The sequence below is a fragment of the Diorhabda carinulata genome, chromosome 10 (genome assembly GCF_026250575.1).
Source record: "Diorhabda carinulata isolate Delta chromosome 10, icDioCari1.1, whole genome shotgun sequence".
In the NCBI taxonomy this organism is placed as follows: domain Eukaryota; kingdom Metazoa; phylum Arthropoda; class Insecta; order Coleoptera; family Chrysomelidae; genus Diorhabda; species Diorhabda carinulata.
The window spans coordinates 4,443,520-4,467,073 of record NC_079469.1 but is presented as its reverse complement, the minus strand read 5'-3'; the positions used below and the strand labels follow the sequence as shown (position 1 = coordinate 4,467,073).

General features: G+C 32.2%; 2 protein-coding genes across 4 annotated transcripts; both read left to right on the top strand.

The window, feature by feature from the left end:
• Positions 1 to 1,228: 1,228 nt before the first annotated feature.
• On the top strand, positions 1,229 to 6,755 carry LOC130898700 (uncharacterized). 2 transcript variants are annotated; one of them, XM_057808165.1, is made up of 7 exons: positions 1,229 to 1,356; positions 1,767 to 1,851; positions 1,898 to 2,029; positions 5,241 to 5,276; positions 5,338 to 5,452; positions 6,526 to 6,593; positions 6,650 to 6,755. In XM_057808165.1, the coding sequence occupies exons 2-7, from the start codon at positions 1,780 to 1,782 to the stop codon at positions 6,665 to 6,667; spliced, it is 441 nt and encodes a 146-aa protein (XP_057664148.1). In that variant the 5' UTR covers positions 1,229 to 1,356; positions 1,767 to 1,779; the 3' UTR covers positions 6,668 to 6,755. The 2 variants fall into 2 exon arrangements, with proteins under 2 accessions (XP_057664148.1, XP_057664147.1); XM_057808164.1 differs by having other exon boundaries at positions 1,351 to 1,510.
• Positions 6,756 to 9,724: 2,969 nt separating this feature from the next.
• LOC130898778 (uncharacterized) lies at positions 9,725 to 22,725 on the top strand. 2 transcript variants are annotated; one of them, XM_057808286.1, is made up of 8 exons: positions 9,761 to 9,882; positions 9,989 to 10,070; positions 16,764 to 16,895; positions 17,281 to 17,316; positions 17,381 to 17,495; positions 22,472 to 22,539; positions 22,612 to 22,650; positions 22,682 to 22,725. In XM_057808286.1, the coding sequence occupies exons 2-7, from the start codon at positions 9,996 to 9,998 to the stop codon at positions 22,627 to 22,629; spliced, it is 444 nt and encodes a 147-aa protein (XP_057664269.1). In that variant the 5' UTR covers positions 9,761 to 9,882; positions 9,989 to 9,995; the 3' UTR covers positions 22,630 to 22,650; positions 22,682 to 22,725. The 2 variants fall into 2 exon arrangements, with proteins under 2 accessions (XP_057664268.1, XP_057664269.1); XM_057808285.1 differs by having other exon boundaries at positions 9,725 to 9,882; positions 22,612 to 22,725.
• Positions 22,726 to 23,554: the final 829 nt, after the last annotated feature.

Here is a 23,554-nt window from a genome sequence, read left to right as displayed (position 1 = left end):
ATACCCAATTTGGGTTTCGCTTAGGTCTAGGAACAAGGGAAGCACTAGCGAGCTTATTTATACTCTTATAGAAATGTCGGGACATGAGGAATTATACCGTTCTTCTGTCATTGCTAGAGAAAAAAGGTTTAGACAAACATTACATCGAGTTTATTAGAAACCTTTATTGGAACCAAGAAGCAACGTTTAGATATAGACAAACAACTTCAGAACCGGTGTTTATAAAAAAGGGGGTACGACAAGGTTGTTTTTTGTCGCAAATACTGTTTAATATATACTCTGCGCACATATTCAACCAAGCTATAGGCGATGACGATGATGGAATAAAAATCAACGGTAGAACATTAAACAAACAAAGTTGTAAAAGTGGAAGATAAACTATGCATGAAAATTAATGTGACAAAAACAAAAGTGAACAAGACTTCCAAACCCACAACTGAGCATGAACATCTATGACACCGCAACAGAAAAAGTTGATGATTTTAAATGTCTTGGCAGCTGCATAACGACAAATATAGACCCTGACGTCGAAGTTAAATCACGTATAGAACAAGCTAAAGGTGAAAAACCTATTAAAGGTGTTCGTGCACTCAGTTCACTTGTATCGAGCATAAACGTGGACATTAAGAGTGTATACTATGAGCAGACTCGAGGCTTTTGCAATGTGGATCTACTAAAAATATCATAGACTCAACCTAGACTCAAAATAGAAAATTTTAGTCCTCGCCGATATCTTGGAAAAATGAACTGAGGAAATTTTGTTGCAGTTAACTTCATACGAGCAATCACCTCAATTTAGAAGCACCCTGTGTAAAATAGGTCAATAAGTACTTTAATGGAATAAAATGGAAGATTAATAGAAAAAATATAACGATAATAAATAGTTTGAAAAGTCCATAACACTTCACCTGTATTTAATGCGACAATAAACATATTCATCATTATCTAGGACCTTTGGATGAGCTGAAGTGTACAGGCAACTCACAAAGAGATCTATCTGCCTGGTAGGTAATACCACTTACCACAAAATGTCACAGCCTTATCTCAAAATCTAAGAGATTACACTGAGATTATATAATTCAGTTTTTTTTATCAATACACTGATCATCTTCAACCATATATGTTGATTCTCAGTATAGATAATTTTAATAATTATTATAAATGACCTTCATAGAAAACGTACGATTCCAAAGAGAACGTATCACAATTTGCTATCACTTTTGTGAGAGGTTATCCGATTGGTGAGTGACCTCTTAGACTGAACAATGCAATTTTTACTACTGAATTCCTTATAAATATTGATAATAATTTTGTTAAAGAGTATTTATTACTTTGTGTATCAAAGTCAAATAGAAAGTAAGTGATTTATGATGATTATCTAAGTGTACGATGTAATTTTCATATTCTAGTTTAATTATCTATGGCAAAGTTGGTAGAACCTATTTCAATTTGAATACTCGTAAATAACAAATTCTAGTGTCATTGAATTAGGAAAAATTGCTGCTAAAAAGTATGTTTCCAAATAATTCTGCTAAAAATTAAGAATTTCACATTGCATAAACTGAAACTTTCTAATATATATTTTGTAACATTCTTTATAACTGAATTCTTGCTATGGTGGGTTTTAAAGAGACTTAGGTTTTACACTCAATCTTATAACAGACAAAGATTTTATTTGTAATATTTATTAAGTTTGTTTTCATCGCCTATGGATCGGAATTAGTCGAAACTACGATCTTATACAATTGAAACCGGCTTTTTTTTAGGCTAATAATAAATATGAAGCCAGCCGCAATTACTTTTTTGGTAGCTCTATTTAGCACTCTAGCTTTCGGCCTACTTAACCCAAAGGTAAATATAATTTTAAAAATTCGATTATTCCAGTTTTATATTCCAGGATTATGGAAAAACTTTCAAGGATATGGCAATACATGCTCATCGTTTGTGTAAGCTTACTACAGATGTTTCACAACAATTGATAGATGGAGTTAAGAATGGTCAATTTCCAGATGATGAACCTTCAATTCAGGTAGGATCAAAATGGATTTGTAATAATTAATTATGGTTTCATTAGAATGTAGTATTGAAAGTAGTTTTTTTAGCATCTTCTGCGATATTTGGTAGCATACATTGTACTAATAATTCTTCATCAATTGATTCCAGTCTATTATAATATCCGACGATTTTCTTTCATTCATTTGTACTCATGAAGAATCGGTCAAAAAGTACCGTGGCGGTTCTTTTTTTCACGCTTTTGCATTTCTTATGTCAATTCGTTTCTCCGATAAACCGTCACACTTTTATTTCTTGATAATCGTTCAAGAAAATCCGTTTTGCACACTAAGGGATGTTGTTGAATCGGCAACAGCAGCGACTATGAATCTCCTCCCTAAGAAATCCAGGGAACAGTATTTAAAGGATTATAATTCTTTTATGGAGTGGCGTACTAGAAAAGGCAGCTTTGCAGAAAGATTGTTACTAGTTTACTTTGAAACAAATCCAAAATTTGGAACTCTTCAACACTTTGGTTGATTTATCTAAACCAAAAAATCTAAAACATTCGCCCGTGAAGAAATTTCTTTGCGTAAGGAATGGCAGCAAACAATTTTAATATAACCTTAGATATTATTCTAACATCTGCGGATACAGGAATCATATAAAATGTAAAGATATTAATAATACCGGAAATGTTTGAATTATCACAGCACCTGATACAAAAACTCATCTTCAACGTCGATTTACTGTTGTTGGTGAAATATCTGGCAATAGATTAAATTTGGTAAACATTTATAAAAAATATAAAAACCAACGACCCATAAATGTCAAAACAGATCATTTCTTTTTGCAGTATAGAAATGAAAATGCAAAATCCAAGTTGTAGGTATCAATACCTTGAGTTTACCTGATTCAAAAAACTTTGTACCTGTTCACGATCCTACCAACAATCCAATAAGTACTAATACAACTATAGACGATGTTATTTCTTTGATTTCGTTAAATGTTGCCTATTCAAGTACCTATAATGATCTAACTTCTTCTTTACTCCAAATTAATAATGCTCACAGTTGTACTTTCAATTTTACTATTACAAAAAAAAGTTGATAAAAGTTTTGTCGAATTTCTTTAAGTCTACGGACGTAGAAAAAATTTTGTATGAAACTTATTGCATTAATAACTAATATAGTCCACAGAACAGAATTACTAAATGCTCAATATATACTCGCAACTTTGCATAAAGCTTCCTTTTGGTGAATCCGACAAACTTTTTATCTATGACTTTTATCGAAACTATTGCTATCTACAGTTAGAAATTCCGAAAAATGTCCAAGTAACTAGTTATTGTTTTGTGATAAATATATGCTCAATTTGGTAACTAATATGACAAAAAATTCGAAATATTTTGTCCGACAAATACCCTGCTGCGCTTTTGGAATCCGACAGCTCAAATATGATGATTTCAAGAGGTTATGTTTTGAGATGTTATGTAAACCGTTATTTTTCGTTAATCAAACCAATTGTGCTATTTGGGTGGATATCTAACAATACTAGGTATTTATCTTATTATTCTAGTCCTTACAATAAAGAAATAGAGGACTAAACATCAAATATGTTTGATAATTGACGCGAGAAAGCAACCAATTGCTAGTGATTTGCTAGAAACCTCTACAGCCCTACAATTCGTTATAAAATTCCTTTAAAATGTCGTCCGTTATTTTCTCAACATACGTGTGCACTAGGAATCTTCCTCGTACTCTCGAACTTTCGTAGCTACTAGATCGATATGTCGTAGGTCAATAGACAAGTTGGGATTTTAGCTAATATCCCAGGACAATAGGCAGTTGGCTGATGGCGCACCACACATGCCAATTCTACCGGAATATTAGCTAAATGCCGGACAGTAGATTATTCATCGAAAAATGACCATAAAAAAATAGGATAAAATGCTTTTATTTTTCGCATGTAAATCAATCATTATTATCATGATTATCCGAATTTTGTCCAACATTTACCTAATATTCCGGGAGAATAGTTATGCGTGACGCACCATCAGCCAACTGCCTATTATCCTGGGATATTAGCTAAAATCCCAACTCTTCTATTGACCTACGATATATACACTTTATTATAAAGCCACGGAAAAATGTTTTCTTATACTTTTAATATTAAAAAACTTTTCATTGAATATTCAATAGTTATTTATGCAACTCGTTGGAATTGCCAAACCGTCAAACCGTCCTATTTGTGAAAAAAGTATTTTCATACAAACTTTTTTGTACATTTGTAGACTCGTAAAAATTCGACTAAACTTTTACGAGTTCAAAGAAATAACATCGTCAACAGTTATATTAGTTAATATAATGGATTGTTAATAGGATGATGGACATTTACAACGTTACTTGAAGTCGAATTAGTTGTTGCCGTCAAAGTTTCCACTGCCGAATCCGTTTTGTTTTTTATTGAGTCGTCTACGTAACCCTCCGCAACTGTGTTGGATTTTCACCCACCGTTGAATTATATCACCACCGGAATCCTCTAATAGAGACGCCGAAGGGCGTCGAAATGTATGCCCGGTGTAGTGGATTAGGTAAATTCAAATGTTACAATAAGCGAGGGAATTTTTGGAAAGATACCTACAACTTGGGTTTTGCATTTTCCATTCCTATACTGCAAAAAGAAATTATCTGTTTTGACTTTCGTGGGTAATAAATGTTTATTTAATCAATGATCAGATATTTCACCAATAACTGTAAATCGACGTTGAAAATAAGTTTTTGTATCAGGTTGATATCAGATTGAAACATTTTCGGTATTATTAATTCATTTTATATAATTCCTCCTTCCGCAGAGCTCCTGCGATTCCGAATATTAAAGCAACTTGAAAGATGTTACAAATAATGTCTAAGCTACATTAAAATTTTTTCCTGTTATACTTTATGCATGAAATAATGATCGTCTGGAGCTTACAACAGAAATTTATTCACGGACAAATGTTTTAGATTTTTTGGGTCTATAGCCAACTGATTTATTTTTCAAATATGCAATGATTTTAGAGTGTTTACTGATGTTTACGCAGTTATGAAGCTGCTTTTTCTAGTACGCCACTTCATAAAAGAATTATAATCCTTCAAATACTGTTCCCTGGATTTCTCAGGAAGAAGATTCATAGTCGCCGCAGTCGTGCAGTTTAAACTTTCTTCACTATTATAATAAATATAATAAAATATAATTTTCCGTTTCAGTATTACACCCTTTGTCTGTGGTTGGTTTGTAATGAAGTAAGTTCGTATTCTCCTCATTATATTCAAATATATAACATTTTTCTTTCATCCGTTTTAGTTAGATAACGATTTAAAATTGAAAAAAGACAAGTTACTTCCATACCTGGATGAAATGAAGTTATCCCAAGACGCTAACGCATATTTAACCTGTAACGAAAACGCTCTGAAATTAAGTAAGTAGCACTGATTAATATTCCATCATCTTTTTTACACGGTAGAAAGCACGCGGGCGGGGTGAGCGTAGAACTAATCATGGAATTTTACTCACTTCGACGAGAACCGAAAATCGTCTGTCTTTACGATGTTTGCAACGAATTTTGATGTTTGATCTGAATCCAACAAACTACAATTAACACAAGAATTAACCTTTCTACTGCAACACCTTTCTTTAGTCGATCCAGTGAAGCTTTCCTGGTTTTGCCCCATTTTAGTAGTTCTAAACGAATGTTCTAAGCTTGGTGACCATCTCTTAAGTCTGGCGCAAGATTTTCAACTGATTAAAATAGTTCTAAAAACGCATTCTAATGGATTTCATAAATTATATTGATAATGTAATACTAACAGTGAATGTGAACTCAGGGAATGGCTGGTTCCTGCTAACTAAAACGAGTTTCCAATTTTGACAAAATCCTCTTCTCCGATGAGGCCCATTTCCATATCAAAAGGTTTGTGAAAAGCCTCGGAATTGTCGTTACTGGAACAGTGAGAATCTCATACTCGGCACCATAAACCACCGCAGAATCCTACAAATCCTTTTATGGATCCAGAATTTGAATCTAGAATATTGAATTCCAGGTTTCAACAAGACGTTGCTGCCAGTAACACGACGAATGTTTCATGTTGGTTGTGAATAAGATATTTTCAAACAGACCTATTTTTGTATCATACTATCAAGAAAATCGGTTTTGAAGGTGCTGAAGGATATTCAGTGCACGTCCCAGCTAGCGTGGGGGGGGGGTGCAAGTGAACTGAAAGATTACAGAAATTCAGATATAGTCTAAGACAATCCTAAAAAATCATAAACACTTCTGCAAGAATTTGTAGAATTCGAAGTAATGACTTTTTAACTTCAGATTTTGCAAGCAAACCATAGAGACTTCTTAGGGGTGAGTCTTCGTATTTCACAAAGCAATAAGATGCAGAGTCATGACAAAATATTTCAAGGTTCAAGTGTAGAGCGGTACCTAACGTCTATTGAAATAATCTAATCATAAATTGTAGTCATTTTTATATATAATTATTTCAGATGAAACAAGGCCACACAAAATAATATGGGAAATGCAAAAATGTATACAAAAAAACATCGATGCGGAGGTGAGTTAAAAACAATCAGTCATTCAAATCATTAATAATAATAATTTTTATTACAGAGATATATATTTTTCTGAAGTAATCCCTGAAGATGTAGAAACACATTCTTCTGAAATTATATGTTTTTTATAATAATTTCTGTATTAAATACAATTTCCAAATCGATTTGTTTTTCATTTCCACCAAAGAAGAAAGCCACGTTAAATTGAGGGTTCAATTTTCATGTGTTTAATGAATTTTTGTTGAGAACAATAAACACATTTATTTAAGTAAATAACGCAGTACATTAGAAGTATACTAACGTTCACAAAAGTAAATTTCATTGATACACTCTAAGCGTTACTTTTTGAACAAATTACTCGTAATTTAAGACAATAGTCGATTGGAAAACCAATTTAAATTGAAGTAGTACAGTGTGAATATTAAACTTTAGCTAGCTACACAAAAAAATACATGAAGCCACTGAATTGGTTAGACGCTTTCATCTAGTTGAAACTCGAAATATTTAAGCTGAAAAATCAAGTTGCATCACCCGATTTCATCAACATTATCTCCTTCAATCTCTTGAATTATAGCTAGCGTTTTGTGCGCCTTTAAATCCCTTTATTGGGACTGATTACTCCACTTGTTCTTTTTGTTATAGTTTTCATCATCATTATTTTCTGTTTCTGCTTTCCAGTCTACTATTTCTAGGATTCTCGCATCTTTTGTATCTCCAGGTATTTCTTGGTCTGTCTTGGCCATATAGGTATCCATTTTGTTATTCTCCTTACCAATTCTGTAGGTTTCTTTCTCATGACGTGTCCTGCCCAATTTAGCCTATGTGCTTCTCTATACTTTATTATATTTTCTCCTTCCAGTTTTTCTTCTATTTCTCTATCTTCTTCTCTCTCCATCTCCTCTAAAATGAAGTCCGAGAATACTTCTCAGTATCTTCAGGTATTTAGTTTTTTCTTGGTATATTTCTGACATAAAAAGATTAAATAATGTAAAATCTCGACTTTTTCCTCTGCCAAATGTAAGAGAAAAATTTACTGTTTAGACGAGACGTATATAAACAAATTTATTTTCACTTCACGCAATCACAAGGGTGCGCTACAACTCGGAACGGGAATATTTTAGGTAAATGAAGAGGTAGTCCGAGTACATAATACACAACTCGTGACCTATTCATTAAGAGTATTATCTGAAATTCCACTTTATAAAGCTGAAAAATCGAGATATTTTATTTTTGTTTATCATTTTTTAATTAAAATCTCAAGCTGCTCAATCTTCCGTTACGAGTTGTCTAATCTTCAAGACGACCAAGATCAGGAGCTGTAACATTTTGATATAAGTTAAATCTGCAATCAATCCAATTGAATTTAATACTATGTGGACTTTTGTAGTCGATGATGATTCGGGATACTTACTGGGAGGACAGTAAAGGATGAAATGATATAGTACATATCGATTTTGAATAGTAAGATTCAGTGGAAACTGGTAATCAACTGAATTGTAAATATAAATAAATCACCAGACCTCGATATATTCCAAATTGGGACATGATGTGGAAGATAATCAAATTCTTAAGCTTTTACACAAAATATAGGTATATTCAAATTAAATTTCTTCAGTTTCTTATTTCTTAGACTCTCATATGTTTTTGTTGTTAAATTGTTTTGACTTTGGGTCTTGGTATCAAAATATGACCTGATATTGATAATTTGCATAATTATATGAATCAATAGATCACTTTCTAAATTGAAGAAGGTTTACTAAAGAATTTTTTGGAAATAACAATAAACTAGCATTTTTTTAAACGATAACAAATAGTTACGTGGAATTTTTATCAAGAGGAATCTTGGAATACGTCGTGGTTTTCAATTAAAAACAATTTACTACTCTTTTATTGAAAATTAAGTGAGTTCCCATACGAGTTAATTCTTTGGTGACATTTTAAATCAGAATAACGTTCAAGTGGAAATTTATGTAATTATGAAATCAACACAGTGAAATTTGAATACTAATCATTTCAAAATTCACTTTAAATTAGAAATACTTTAAACGTAATTATGAAATCCATTAGATATATTATCTATAGAATAATGAATTGGAAATATACATATTATTCAAATAATCATACATAATTTATGAACTATTTATAAACTATTACATTTGAAACAAAATTAGCGACCCTCGTCACATATTTTCCTACCAAAACTGTATACTCATGACAAAATAAAAATAATATACATTATCAGAAATGATTTATTCTAATAGGATCACAAACACAAAAATTTTGGGAACAAATATATTTATCTTTCAGCTTCTTTTAGCTCCATACACTTTTTCCAACGACGTTCAACGAGTTTGATACCCTTTTTATAGTAAGAATCGTCCAGTTCTTCAAAATAACCATCACCTCATCATTGTTGGAAAATCTTTGACCGCCGAGGCAGTCTAGAAACAGAAAATAATCCAAGGGGGCTGAATCGGGCGAATATATTGCATAAAATCATTGATTTTGGTTATTGCTTAACGTATGTGTGAGCTTGTGCATTGTCTTGATGAAACAACACATTCTTCTTAGCCAAATTTGCCTTCTTTGGAACCGGTTCTCCCTTTTCTTCCCATTATTTTGATTGTTCTTTTGTTTGATGATGGACCAAACGTTTCATCCATGGTTCGGACAACAAATATACATCCAAAGATTATTTAACTTAATCAAGACAAGATTCCTGGAAGGATTACTGCCACATATAATTCAGAGTATTTTTAAACCAAAAAGATTGAATTTAATTTAGAAAATTTCACACCATCTTATATAAAGATATATTTGCCGCGACATTAAACAATGGAGAAGACTATAGCTTTGTTCCCGGGTCAATTTCGAATCTGTTTTGGATCGATCGCATGCGCACTGTCAATATTTTTAAAGTAAATTACACGAAGAAAAAGTTATTGTCTTATTTATTACTTTCGATGACCTTATATGCAAAAGTATATTCACTATTATCAGTTTGACCTTCTAAATTAACTAATATGGAATGATACCGATATTATGTCATAAAAAATTGCTTGAATTTCGAATATACAGGATGTATTATGAAATATACAATAATTGAGATAAGTATTTATTTTCTGGGGTCACCATAATCAAACTATGTCATTATATACAATCTATTTTTAATTAACAGTAAATGTGCTTCGAAGGTGGGACAATATAAATATGCATTTATATATATAAATTGATTAGAACTCAAATATTGTTTGTGGTATCTCACAAGAGTGTATCAAAGTCAAATAAAAAGTAAGTACTCAACACACTTATATTGATAAGGTTTCTAAATTTGTAAAAATATTGTTTAACATTTCTTTTGATCGATTATTTGAATTTGAATGAAATTCTGTTTCAGATCGACCATGCAGCCTCCTGTAGCAGTAGGTCTATTCTTAGTTCTCTTCATTACTTCAGCTTTTGGATATCTAAACCCAAAGGTGAATATAACGTATGTAACGAAAGTTTTCGGAAAAAATAGGTTAGCTTCAATTTAATTCTAAATAACTAAGAATCTTGTTGCCGTAAAAAACACAAACTTCATAATTTTCTTCTTAGTTAGAGCTGAATATTTTCTTTCTACAATTTATAAAACGATGAGTGAATGTAAATAAGGAATGCCATGTTTGAACCTTCCAAATTATGGGCAGCCCACAGCTTTGACTGATACCTAGTCAAATAGATTGTAGAAATATCAAAAGATATAATAGGAACATCAATTCGAAGGCTTGTTCGCTGATTTCGTGTTTCATACTTGATCCTCTTGAACTAAAGAAAAAAGGACATAGGGAACGAAAGAAATGACCAAAATATAACGAAAATCAGTTACGCAGAATTCTGATATGCTATCGTGCATTACGAAGATGTCACTTCACAGAGAGCACAGAGTTGTGATCGTGGATGACGAAAAAAATATTTCACCCTATCACATTCACAGATTGTAGGCAATGATAGATACTACACAGAAAATAGTCCCAATGACTTGAAATATGAATCGAAAATCCATTATGATCCCCCAACTTACTCTATGGAAAAGTTTTGGACGATATTGAGTAGAAAAATTACAACCAATTGAAAAAATTTGCTCTTTAAGTATAATTGAATTTTTTGAACATTATTTCTTGTTCCAAAATTGCTCTACAAGTTTTTTCCGAAAACTTTATCACTTTTATCGCAGATTCAGAACTCACATGTTGCTAAATCTAGTTAGAAATGTGAAGAGTCTGAAACACTTGGTTTTTTTTTTATTTCTTACCAAAATAAAAGTTCAGAAACTCCAAAACGACGATACTTCTAAATTTTTAATTCTATGGTAATTACAGGATTTTGTAGAATCCATCTTGCAAATACCATGAATTTTTGGTGGCTTAATAAGTCTGTTCAAAGGGATGCTGGAGAGATATTATTCAATTTTCTTGTGATACTGATTCTGGAAATTTCGGGAACGTATTTTGGGAGCATTCACAGTTGCCAAGTAGCGTTATTTTATAATACCTTATGTTGGAATCGAATTGTGAGAAAACAAAAATTAATCATAACCTAACTCCTAACTGATCTTTTCTTTGTCCCCAAATTACCCTTTGTCCTCAAATTCCCTATTTTTGATCCACAGCTTTTTTTCCTTTTTGTAATATGTATGTGACATTTCCATAACTTGCAGTCGATAATATTATTGAAAATCATACCGAGAACGCCACAACTTTCTTGTAAAGGTTAATACTGAGCTGGGAATTCTCAAAAGTGCCTCGACGGTCAAACTTTTTCCCTACTAAGGTGTTTTACAGACAATATCCATCGAAACAAGATCAAAAATGAGCAAACAAATCGAAAAATTCAAACGTATACGTGCTTTGGTATTTATCGGTTAAAATTATATTTTTGAACAAGATAATATGTGAAACTCTACTAATTACTCAAAATGGACACTTTTTTCTTCTTCAAGATGAATTTTACTTTTGTTTCAAAGCTTTTCGAAAGCTAGAGCCATCGAAACAAGATCAAAAATGAGCAAACAAATCGAAAAATTCAAACGTATACGTGCTTTGGTATTTATCGGTTGAAATTATATTTTTGAACAAGATAATATGTGAAACTCTACTAATTACTCAAAATGGACACTTTTTTCTTCTTCAGGATGAATTTTACTTTTGTTTCAAAGTTTTTCGAAAGCTAGAGCCATCGAAACAAGATCAAAAATGAGCAAACAAATCGAAAAATTCAAACGTATACGTGCTTTGGTATTTATCGGTTGAAATTATATTTTTGAACAAGATAATATGTGAAACTCTACTAATTACTCAAAATGGACACTTTTTTCTTCTTCAGGATGAATTTTACTTTTGTTTCAAAGCTTTTCGAAAGCTAGAGCCATCGAAACAAGATCAAAAATGAGCAAACAAATCGAAAAATTCAAACGTATACGTGCTTTGGTATTTATCGGTTGAAATTATATTTTTGAACAAGATAATATGTGAAACTCTACTAATTACTCAAAATGGACACTTTTTTCTTCTTCAGGATGAATTTTACTTTTGTTTCAAAGCTTTTCGAAAGCTAGAGCCATCGAAACAAGATCAAAAATGAGCAAACAAATCGAAAAATTCAAACGTATACGTGCTTTGGTATTTATCGGTTGAAATTATATTTTTGAACAAGATAATATGTGAAACTCTACTAATTACTCAAAATGGACACTTTTTTCTTCTTCAGGATGAATTTTACTTTTGTTTCAAAGTTTTTCGAAAGCTAGAGCCATCGAAACAAGATCAAAAATGAGCAAACAAATCGAAAAATTCAAACGTATACGTGCTTTGGTATTTATCGGTTGAAATTATATTTTTGAACAAGATAATATGTGAAACTCTACTAATTACTCAAAATGGACACTTTTTTCTTCTTCAGGATGAATTTTACTTTTGTTTCAAAGCTTTTCGAAAGCTAGAGCCATCGAAACAAGATCAAAAATGAGCAAACAAATCGAAAAATTCAAACGTATACGTGCTTTGGTATTTATCGGTTGAAATTATATTTTTGAACAAGATAATATGTGAAACTCTACTAATTACTCAAAATGGACACTTTTTTCTTCTTCAGGATGAATTTTACTTTTGTTTCAAAGTTTTTCGAAAGCTAGAGCCATCGAAACAAGATCAAAAATGAGCAAACAAATCGAAAAATTCAAACGTATACGTGCTTTGGTATTTATCGGTTGAAATTATATTTTTGAACAAGATAATATGTGAAACTCTACTAATTACTCAAAATGGACACTTTTTTCTTCTTCAGGATGAATTTTACTTTTGTTTCAAAGCTTTTCGAAAGCTAGAGCTATCGAAACAAGATCAAAAATGAGCAAACAAATCGTAAAATTCAAACGTATACGTGCTTTGGTATTTATCGGTTGAAATTATATTTTTGAACAAGATAATATGTGAAACTCTACTAATTACTCAAAATGGACACTTTTTTCTTCTTCAGGATGAATTTTACTTTTGTTTCAAAGTTTTTCGAAAGCTAGAGCCATCGAAACAAGATCAAAAATGAGCAAACAAATCGAAAAATTCAAACGTATACGTGGTTTGGTATTTATCGGTTAAAATTATATTTTTGAACAAGATAATATGTGAAACTCTACTAATTACTCAAAATGGACACTTTTTTCTTCTTCAGGATGAATTTTACTTTTGTTTCAAAGTTTTTCGAAAGCTAGAGCCATCGAAACAAGATCAAAAATGAGCAAACAAATCGAAAAATTCAAACGTATACGTGCTTTGGTATTTATCGGTTGAAATTATATTTTTGAACAAGATAATATGTGAAACTCTACTAATTACTCAAAATGGACACTTTTTTCTTCTTCAGGATGAATTTTACTTTTGTTTCAAAGCTTTTCGAAAGCTAGAGCCGTCGAAACAAGATCAAAAATGAGCAAACAAATCGAAAAATTCAAACGTATACGTGGTTTGGTATTTATCGGTTAAAATTATATTTTTGAACAAGATAATATGTGAAACTCTACTAATTACTCAAAATGGACACTTTTTTCTTCTTCAGGATGAATTTTACTTTTGTTTCAAAGTTTTTCGAAAGCTAGAGCCATCGAAACAAGATCAAAAATGAGCAAACAAATCGAAAAATTCAAACGTATACGTGGTTTGGTATTTATCGGTTAAAATTATATTTTTGAACAAGATAATATGTGAAACTCTACTAATTACTCAAAATGGACACTTTTTTCTTCTTCAGGATGAATTTTACTTTTGTTTCAAAGTTTTTCGAAAGCTAGAGCCATCGAAACAAGATCAAAAATGAGCAAACAAATCGAAAAATTCAAACGTATACGTGCTTTGGTATTTATCGGTTGAAATTATATTTTTGAACAAGATAATATGTGAAACTCTACTAATTACTCAAAATGGACACTTTTTTCTTCTTCAGGATGAATTTTACTTTTGTTTCAAAGCTTTTCGAAAGCTAGAGCCGTCGAAACAAGATCAAAAATGAGCAAACAAATCGAAAAATTCAAACGTATACGTGGTTTGGTATTTATCGGTTAAAATTATATTTTTGAACAAGATAATATGTGAAACTCTACTAATTACTCAAAATGGACACTTTTTTTCTTCTTCAAGATGAATTTTACTTTTGTTTCAAAGCTTTTCGAAAGCTAGAGCCATCGAAACAAGATCAAAAATGAGCAAACAAATCGAAAAATTCAAACGTATACGTGGTTTGGTATTTATCGGTTAAAATTATATTTTTGAACAAGATAATATGTGAAACTCTACTAATTACTCAAAATGGACACTTTTTTTCTTCTTCAAGATGAATTTTACTTTTGTTTCAAAGCTTTTCGAAAGCTAGAGCCATCGAAACAAGATCAAAAATGAGCAAACAAATCGAAAAATTCAAACGTATACGTGGTTTGGTATTTATCGGTTAAAATTATATTTTTGAACAAGATAATATGTGAAACTCTACTAATTACTCAAAATGGACACTTTTTTCTTCTTCAGGATGAATTTTACTTTTGTTTCAAAGTTTTTCGAAAGCTAGAGCCATCGAAACAAGATCAAAAATGAGCAAACAAATCGAAAAATTTAAACGTTACGTGCTTTGGTATTTATCGGTTAAAATTATATTTTGGAGCAAGATAATATGTGAAACTCTACTAATTACTCAACATGGACACTTTTTTCTTCTTCAGGATGAATTTTACTTTTGTTTCAAAGTTTTTCGAAAGCTAGAGCCATCGAAACAAGATCAAAAATGAGCAAACAAATCGAAAAATTCAAACGTATACGTGGTTTGGTATTTATCGGTTAAAATTATATTTTTGAACAAGATAATATGTGAAACTCTACTAATTACTCAAAATGGACACTTTTTTTCTTCTTCAAGATGAATTTTACTTTTGTTTCAAAGCTTTTCGAAAGCTAGAGCCATCGAAACAAGATCAAAAATGAGCAAACAAATCGAAAAATTCAAACGTATACGTGGTTTGGTATTTATCGGTTAAAATTATATTTTTGAACAAGATAATATGTGAAACTCTACTAATTACTCAAAATGGACACTTTTTTCTTCTTCAGGATGAATTTTATTTTTGTTTCAAAGTTTTTCGAAAGCTAGAGCCATCGAAACAAGATCAAAAATGAGCAAACAAATCGAAAAATTTAAACGTTACGTGCTTTGGTATTTATCGGTTAAAATTATATTTTGGAGCAAGATAATATGTGAAACTCTACTAATTACTCAACATGGACACTTTTTTCTTCTTCAGGATGAATTTTACTTTTGTTTCAAAGCTTTTCGAAGGCTAGAGCCATCGAAACAAGATCAAAAATGAGCAAACAAATCGAAAAATTCAAACGTATACGTGGTTTGGTATTTATCGGTTAAAATTATATTTTTGAACAAGATAATATGTGAAACTCTACTAATTACTCAAAATGGACACTTTTTTTCTTCTTCAAGATGAATTTTACTTTTGTTTCAAAGCTTTTCGAAAGCTAGAGCCATCGAAACAAGATCAAAAATGAGCAAACAAATCGAAAAATTCAAACGTATACGTGGTTTGGTATTTATCGGTTAAAATTATATTTTTGAACAAGATAATATGTGAAACTCTACTAATTACTCAAAATGGACACTTTTTTCTTCTTCAGGATGAATTTTATTTTTGTTTCAAAGTTTTTCGAAAGCTAGAGCCATCGAAACAAGATCAAAAATGAGCAAACAAATCGAAAAATTTAAACGTTACGTGCTTTGGTATTTATCGGTTAAAATTATATTTTGGAGCAAGATAATATGTGAAACTCTACTAATTACTCAACATGGACAATTTTTTCTTCTTCAGGATGAATTTTACTTTTGTTTCAAAGCTTTTCGAAGGCTAGAGCCATCGAAACAAGATCAAAAATGAGCAAACAAATCGAAAAATTCAAACGTATACGTGGTTTGGTATTTATCGGTTAAAATTATATTTTTGAACAAGATAATATGTGAAACTCTACTAATTACTCAAAATGGACACTTTTTTTCTTCTTCAAGATGAATTTTACTTTTGTTTCAAAGCTTTTCGAAAGCTAGAGCCATCGAAACAAGATCAAAAATGAGCAAACAAATCGAAAAATTCAAACGTATACGTGGTTTGGTATTTATCGGTTAAAATTATATTTTTGAACAAGATAATATGTGAAACTCTACTAATTACTCAAAATGGACACTTTTTTCTTCTTCAGGATGAATTTTATTTTTGTTTCAAAGTTTTTCGAAAGCTAGAGCCATCGAAACAAGATCAAAAATGAGCAAACAAATCGAAAAATTTAAACGTTACGTGCTTTGGTATTTATCGGTTAAAATTATATTTTGGAGCAAGATAATATGTGAAACTCTACTAATTACTCAACATGGACACTTTTTTCTTCTTCAGGATGAATTTTACTTTTGTTTCAAAGCTTTTCGAAGGCTAGAGCCATCGAAACAAGATCAAAAATGAGCAAACAAATCGAAAAATTTAAACGTTACGTGCTTTGGTATTTATTGGTTAAAGTTATATTTTTGAGTAAGATAATATGTGAAACTCTACTAATTATTCAAAATGGACACTTTTTACTTTACTTGTGTTTCAGAGTTTTGGAAAAACATTTGTTGTAATGACAGTACATGCTCATCATTTGTGTCAACTTACTACTGATGTTTCACAAGAATTGATAGACGGAGTTCGAGATGGTAAATTCCCAGATAATGAACCTTCAATTCAGGTAGTATCAAAATCAATTATTAATAATTATATTTATAATACAAAATACGAGACAAAACAAATTAAAGTTTTTATTTTATTTACTGTTTGACGAGCGTTTCGATGAAGAAGCTATAGTGAGCTTTAGCTTTAGTTTAGTTTAGAAGTTCAATATTTTCGAAATATTAATTGAAACTGCTTTCATATTCACTAGGGAATCATGAAATTATATCGCGATATAGCATATTTATTCAAAACTAAACAAACAATGAAGCAAAGTGGAAAAACTGTAATTAAGTTTTCTATTTTTTAAAACTTGTTGTATTTGTTTAATATTTGGATATAGCCTTCCAAATTTCAAGCCGAGGTTTCAATTTCCTTTATTGAGTACAATATTTTGTTTTCAGTATTACACCCTTTGTCTATGGTTGGCTGCTAAAGGAGTAAGTTGAATTTCTATATATTGAACCTAAATTATGAATTACTTTGTTTTCCGTCTTGTTATAGCTAGACGACCAGCTGAGAATAAGAAAAGATTTGGTTCTTCCATACTTGGAAGAAATGAACTTATCTCAAGACGCCAATGTATATATAACATGTAATGAAAACGCTTTGAAATCAAGTAAGTACCACTCTTCTTATTATTTTGAAAAATCGATGAAGCTTAAAGAAAAATAATTGATGATTTAGCGAAAATCAGAGCAGTCTTTAATGAATATGTATCTGATATGGAGTGAGTCATTTGAATTGGAAAAACTACTAAGTTTTCTATTTGATCTTTTTCTATTTGATCGACGTCTTCTTGTCAAAGAAAAAATCTTATTAAAGGGCCTACTGTTATTGGTAAAAATCATCTCAATGTTCTCCGGTGCATATCTATAGAGCTACAAGTATTTACATCTTTAAGATTGATGGTGTGTTTCGGTGTGGTGGATTGAGTAGCCCACTGGACACAACTGCCGGTCCCAAGCCCGGGTAAAGGAGGAGGGTCAAGTCGATAGGCCAGCCCCCTATCACTTGGAAAAAACTTCTTTTGGCTAAAAATCCGAAAACTAGGCCTCGGAATATGGATGATCAAAATGGAAAACGACAATGGCAACGAAAACGGACTATGATTTGTGGAACATGGAATATACAGGGAATTAGAACGAAGGTAGATGACATTTTACAAGAAATTAAAAAACATAAACTGGACTTTATTGCTCTCTCTGAAACAAAGAAAAAAGGACAAGGTACACAAACACTCGGGGAATATATCCACATATACAGCGGCGTTAACAAAGAAGAACATGCAAAGAGGGGTATATCGCTCCTTATACATGAGAAGTATAAGAAGAACGTCTCCAGCTGGGAAGCAATAAGCGATAGAACAATAAAAGTTAATGTCAATTTAAAAGGCTGCAAAATAACAATAATTGCTACTTATGGACCTAATGAAGACGCACGGGTAGATGAAAAAGAAAAGTATTATGAAACGCTAAATGAGCTAATATCTCAGACAGGTAACGATCGAGAAATCATAATACTGGGAGACCTAAATGCTAGAACTGGTAAAGAAACGAAGCATGAGATAATAGGGCCCTACGGTGAAAATACCAGGAATGATAATGGCTCCAGGTTGATAGATGTCTGTCAACATAACTTACTAAGAATAATGAATGGGTATTTTAAACATAAGGAAATACACACATATACATGGACGCAAATAACTAGAAATCTAAGATCAATAATCGACTATCTTATAATGAAACAAAAAACGAAGATAAAAGTGCACAATGTAAGAGTATATCGATCCGCAGAATGTGGAAGTGACCATCATCTGATAAAAGCTAAGTTAATAATGCCAATAATCAAAGACAACAAACAAAAGAATCAACTGCAAAACAGTAAAGATTTAACAGATATAGATATACCAAACTATAATATAGAAAGCCTTATGAACGAGAGCACAAAATTATTATACCAACAAAGACTGGACCAAAACCTCCCACAGGAGTACGAACAAGAACCAACAGACAATCTTACCAAAGTAGTAATTGACAGCATACACAAAGCAGCCAAAGAAGCCTTAGGATATAAAGAAATGAGAAAGAGAACACGAAATTATTGGTGGACTGAACAACTGCAAAATTTAAAAGAACAAAAACAACGATTGTATCATACCTGGCTAAGCACTAAAAAAGCAGAACATAGGGAACAATATAGTGAAGCTGTATCAAAATTTAAAACCGCTGCGATAGAGGCCAAAAACCTCAGCTGGGAAAATAAATGCAAGGAATTGGATACCTATTTAGGAGGACGCCAATCCAGGGAATCGTGGAGATTTATAGATAATGTTAGATCTGGCAGAAAAGAAAATATCCCAATAGGCACCATATCACCAAATAAATGGCAAGACTATTACCGCTCATTACTCAGAGAACAGAGATCTGAATATAGTAACATGCCGGCTGAAGACATACGGATTACAGGTGAACCAATAAAAATCAACGTAGAAAAAACAAAGAAAGCTATAACACTACTTAAAAATGGGCGCGCTCCTGGTCCAGAGGGAATACCTGCAGAATTAATAAAAGCAGGAACAAATAGGCTGTTTAATATCCTAACAGAAATTATCAATAGACATCTAAATGGAGAACCAATACCGCAAACGTGGAAAGAAGGATGGATCACGTCCATATACAAGAAAGGAAATAAGGAAGACTGCAATAATTATAGGGGCATTACAGTGACTAGTACGCTCAGTAGGTTATACGGAAAAATAATAAAGGAGATCATTTGTGAAGAATATCACCCATACGAATCCGAGGAACAAAACGGCTTCAGAGCAGGTCGATCGACGATAGATAGTATTTTCTGTCTATCACAAATAATCGAAAAGAGAACCGTAAGATCACAAGAAGTGCACCTACTATTGGTAGACTTGAAGAAAGCTTATGACACAGTACCTGTCTCAAAATTATGGGAGGTTCTGGAAAGAACGAGCATAAATACCACTCTAATAAAGGCTATAAAAGAACTATACAGAGACACAACAGCAAAAATAAAAATAGGTAACAAGGTGACAGACGGCTTCAAAACAACCAAAGGCTTGCGACAAGGGTGTTGTTTATCCCCAACTCTGTTCAACATATACATAGATGAAGCCCTAAGAGTTTGGAAGAAAAAATGTAAAGGAATGGGACTAACTATTGGGGAGAGCACCTTGTATACACTGCACTATGCCGATGACCAGGTAGTGGTAGCACAGGAAAAAGAAGATCTGGAGTACATGTCTAGAAAACTTATAGAAGAATACCAAAAATGGGGTCTACAGGTTAGCACGGAGAAGACACAATACATATGTATAGGATCAGAAGATTCACCTGGGGATTTAGATCTAGAGGGAAAAATAATTAAAAACTGTAAGGAATGCATATACCTAGGTGTAAAACTAACAACAACAGGACGAAACGAGGAAACAATTAGGGACAGAATAACCAAAGGAAGAAAAGTAATAAGAGCCCTGAACTCAGTGCTGTGGCAAAAGAATATTAGACCAGAAACAAAAAAGAGAATATACAACGCCATTTTACAACCAATAATTACATATAGCTCCGAGGTTTGGCAACTTACAGAAAAGCAAAAAAATAACTTAAATGCAGTGGAAATGGATTTCTGGAGGAGAGCAGCAAGAATATCTAGAACGGAACATATAAGAAACGAGGAAATAAGAAGACAATTGAAAGTAGAAAGAACTTTAGTAGAAGATATAGAAAAGAAACAGTTGATTTGGTACGGACACGTTAAGAGAATGGGAAGAGAACGACTACCAAGAATAATATTAGAATGGACCCCCACAGAAAAAAGAAAGAGGGGAAGACCACCTAGAACATGGCTACAAGGAATCACTAGAGCAATGTCCGAAAGGAACCTAGCAGTCGACGACTGGCAAGATAGACAGGCCTGGAGATTAGGAACCCAAAGGCGTATAACGCTATAAAAGGGGATATATATATAAGATTGATTTAAATTTGAGAAGATTGAGAAGAAAAAAAAGATTAATGGTTGCTTACGACATTGTATTGCAGTTGATTCTTTTTTCTACAGATATCTGATTATTAAGGCATTTGTTTGGATTCGATATAGCAAACGCTGCAGCTGATCCTCGTTATCGGCTACCAAGATTGCGTCTTCGGCGTAGCATATCTTTATTAATCTTCCTTCCATCTTATATCCTCCAGAAACTTCTTTCGCGCTATTAATTATTTTATCCATAATAACAGAATAGACTGTCCCCTGGTCGAATTGCTGTTGGCACTGAACCTTTGTTGTGTTTTCTTGTTTTTAATAAGAACTTCAATTAAGTGTTCCCAAATGATTAGCTATTTGAAAACCTGAAAATTCAGGATATGGAACGATTCAGATATCGAAACGACGATATTGGACAAACCACGTCGATGGAATGATGGAAGATCGATGGGATTAAATGGGTAATAGGTGAAAAACCAACTTCAAGAAGACTTCCCGGTCGACCTCCTTAGAGATGTCACGAAAGTCACGAATGAATAGTAGTAGAAACAATACTAAGCCTTGTTAAAAGTCAAACAAGAAGAGGAAGAAGAAGAAGTATTGCATTTGTACTTCGACTTGATCTAGAGTTGACCAAAAACTTGCACGATTCCTATTCCACTAGCAATATTTACTTGGTAGACGTGACTCATGAGCTGTAGGCTCTTTTGGAGAACGTCAATTTACATATTTCAATGAGGTGCAAGTCTGTGGAATCAACTACCAAAGCACTTATTTATGGAATACCACAAATTGTATATACCACTCGATCTATTCGACTGTAGTAGGATTTGCTTTTCACATAAAAAAACTTCACTAATTATCATAATAGGTCTCTTAAACGTTTTTTTACAAACCAATACACTCCTGGTATTATTTTTTGTCAATGTTAAACAGAGAAAAAACAGTCAAAATGCTTGAAGCCACAGAAATGGATTATTGGAGACGCGCGGCAGGAATATCAAGACTGGAAAAAATAAGAAACGACAGAATCAGGGAGATCATGAAAGTACAACATACGATTATGGAAGACATTAGGGTGAATCAGTTAAGATGGTACGGACATGTCCAAAGAATGCCTGAAGACCGCATACCCAAACAAATTTTAAATTGGGCACAACAAGGAAGAAGAAAAAGAGGAAGACCAAGATTAAGCTGGAGAGAAGGTATCGAGAAGGATATTCGAGAGAGAGGTTTGGAAGAAGATCTTTGGGAAGATCGAGAAAAATGGAAACTGGGAATCGGAAGACGGCGAAGAACGTTTTAACCCGATTAATATATATATATATATATATATATATATATATATATATATATATATATATATATATATATATATATATATATATAGAAAGAGACATTGATTTTATATCTCTCATGTAACAATTCTATCTTTATATTCATTTTAAATACGTCAAATTCATAGCAACCTCCGTTTTAATTCAAAATGGCTATCATTATATTGTATATCTTCATTTTTTTCTATAATTTTTTCATCTTATCTTATCAATTGGTTTCTTTGACTGTACTATTTTAAAATTATTCCAGATGAAACAAAACCGCACAAAAAAATATGGGAAATGCAAAAATGTATACAAAAAAACATCGATGCGGAGGTGAGTAGATTTAAATCGTTCGTTCAAAATATTGATAATTATTAGAAACACTGAACACTTTTTTTGTTACAGAGATATATATTTTTCTAAAAGAAAACTCTGAAGATAAATTACAAACAAACACGTTCTTTTAAATTAATATGTTTTGTAAAATAATTTTTGTATTAAATACAGTTCACAAACTAATTTGTTTTAATTTCATTTTCACCTGAGAAAAGAGCTACGTTTGGTAAGTAAAGATTGTTCTTGAAATACCTGGCGCATGACCTAGAGATGGTGGTAATTGCTTGAAAAATCCCACTGTATCTGAAAGAACACAATCTATATTTGTGTATCTAGGTAGCAGAGTTAAAACGAGGCCGTACGGCCTGCAAAGACCGTCATCGCACTGGTCGACCAAATGAGGTGACGCTTCAGAAATGTTGAAGAAAATCCGCAAAGCGGTACTCGATGACGTTCAACTGAAAGTGCGCGAGCTAGCAGATAAAGTAGGCATTTCAAAAACAGCGTCGTGAAGATTTTTCCATCGAGTGTTTGACAACGTTTTACAGAAATAAATGCAAAAATAGTTCTCTCTGCATACAAGGTCATAGCGTCGGTTTTTTGGGATGCGCGTGGGATGTCATTGACTATCTTTGAAAACGAAAAACTATCAACGGTGAGTATTATGCGAACTTATTGCAAAGTTTCAGCAAAGAAATCAAGCGAAAACAGCCGCATTTGGCTAAGAAAAAATTCCAGTTCCATTGAGAAAAAAATTAAAATTAGAATTGCTATCTCATGCACCCTAATTGCCAGATTTGCCCCCTTCAAACTATTATTTGTTCCTAGACTCAAAAAAATGTCTGAGTGGTCAAAAATTTTGTAACAATGAAGAGGTGATGTCCACAGTTAATAACTATTTCAAGGAGCTTGACGATTCTTATTATAAAAGAGGTATAGGAGGTATAGAACTCATCCAACATCGCTGGGAAAAGTGTATAGAACTAGATGGAGATTACGTTACTTTTATCCA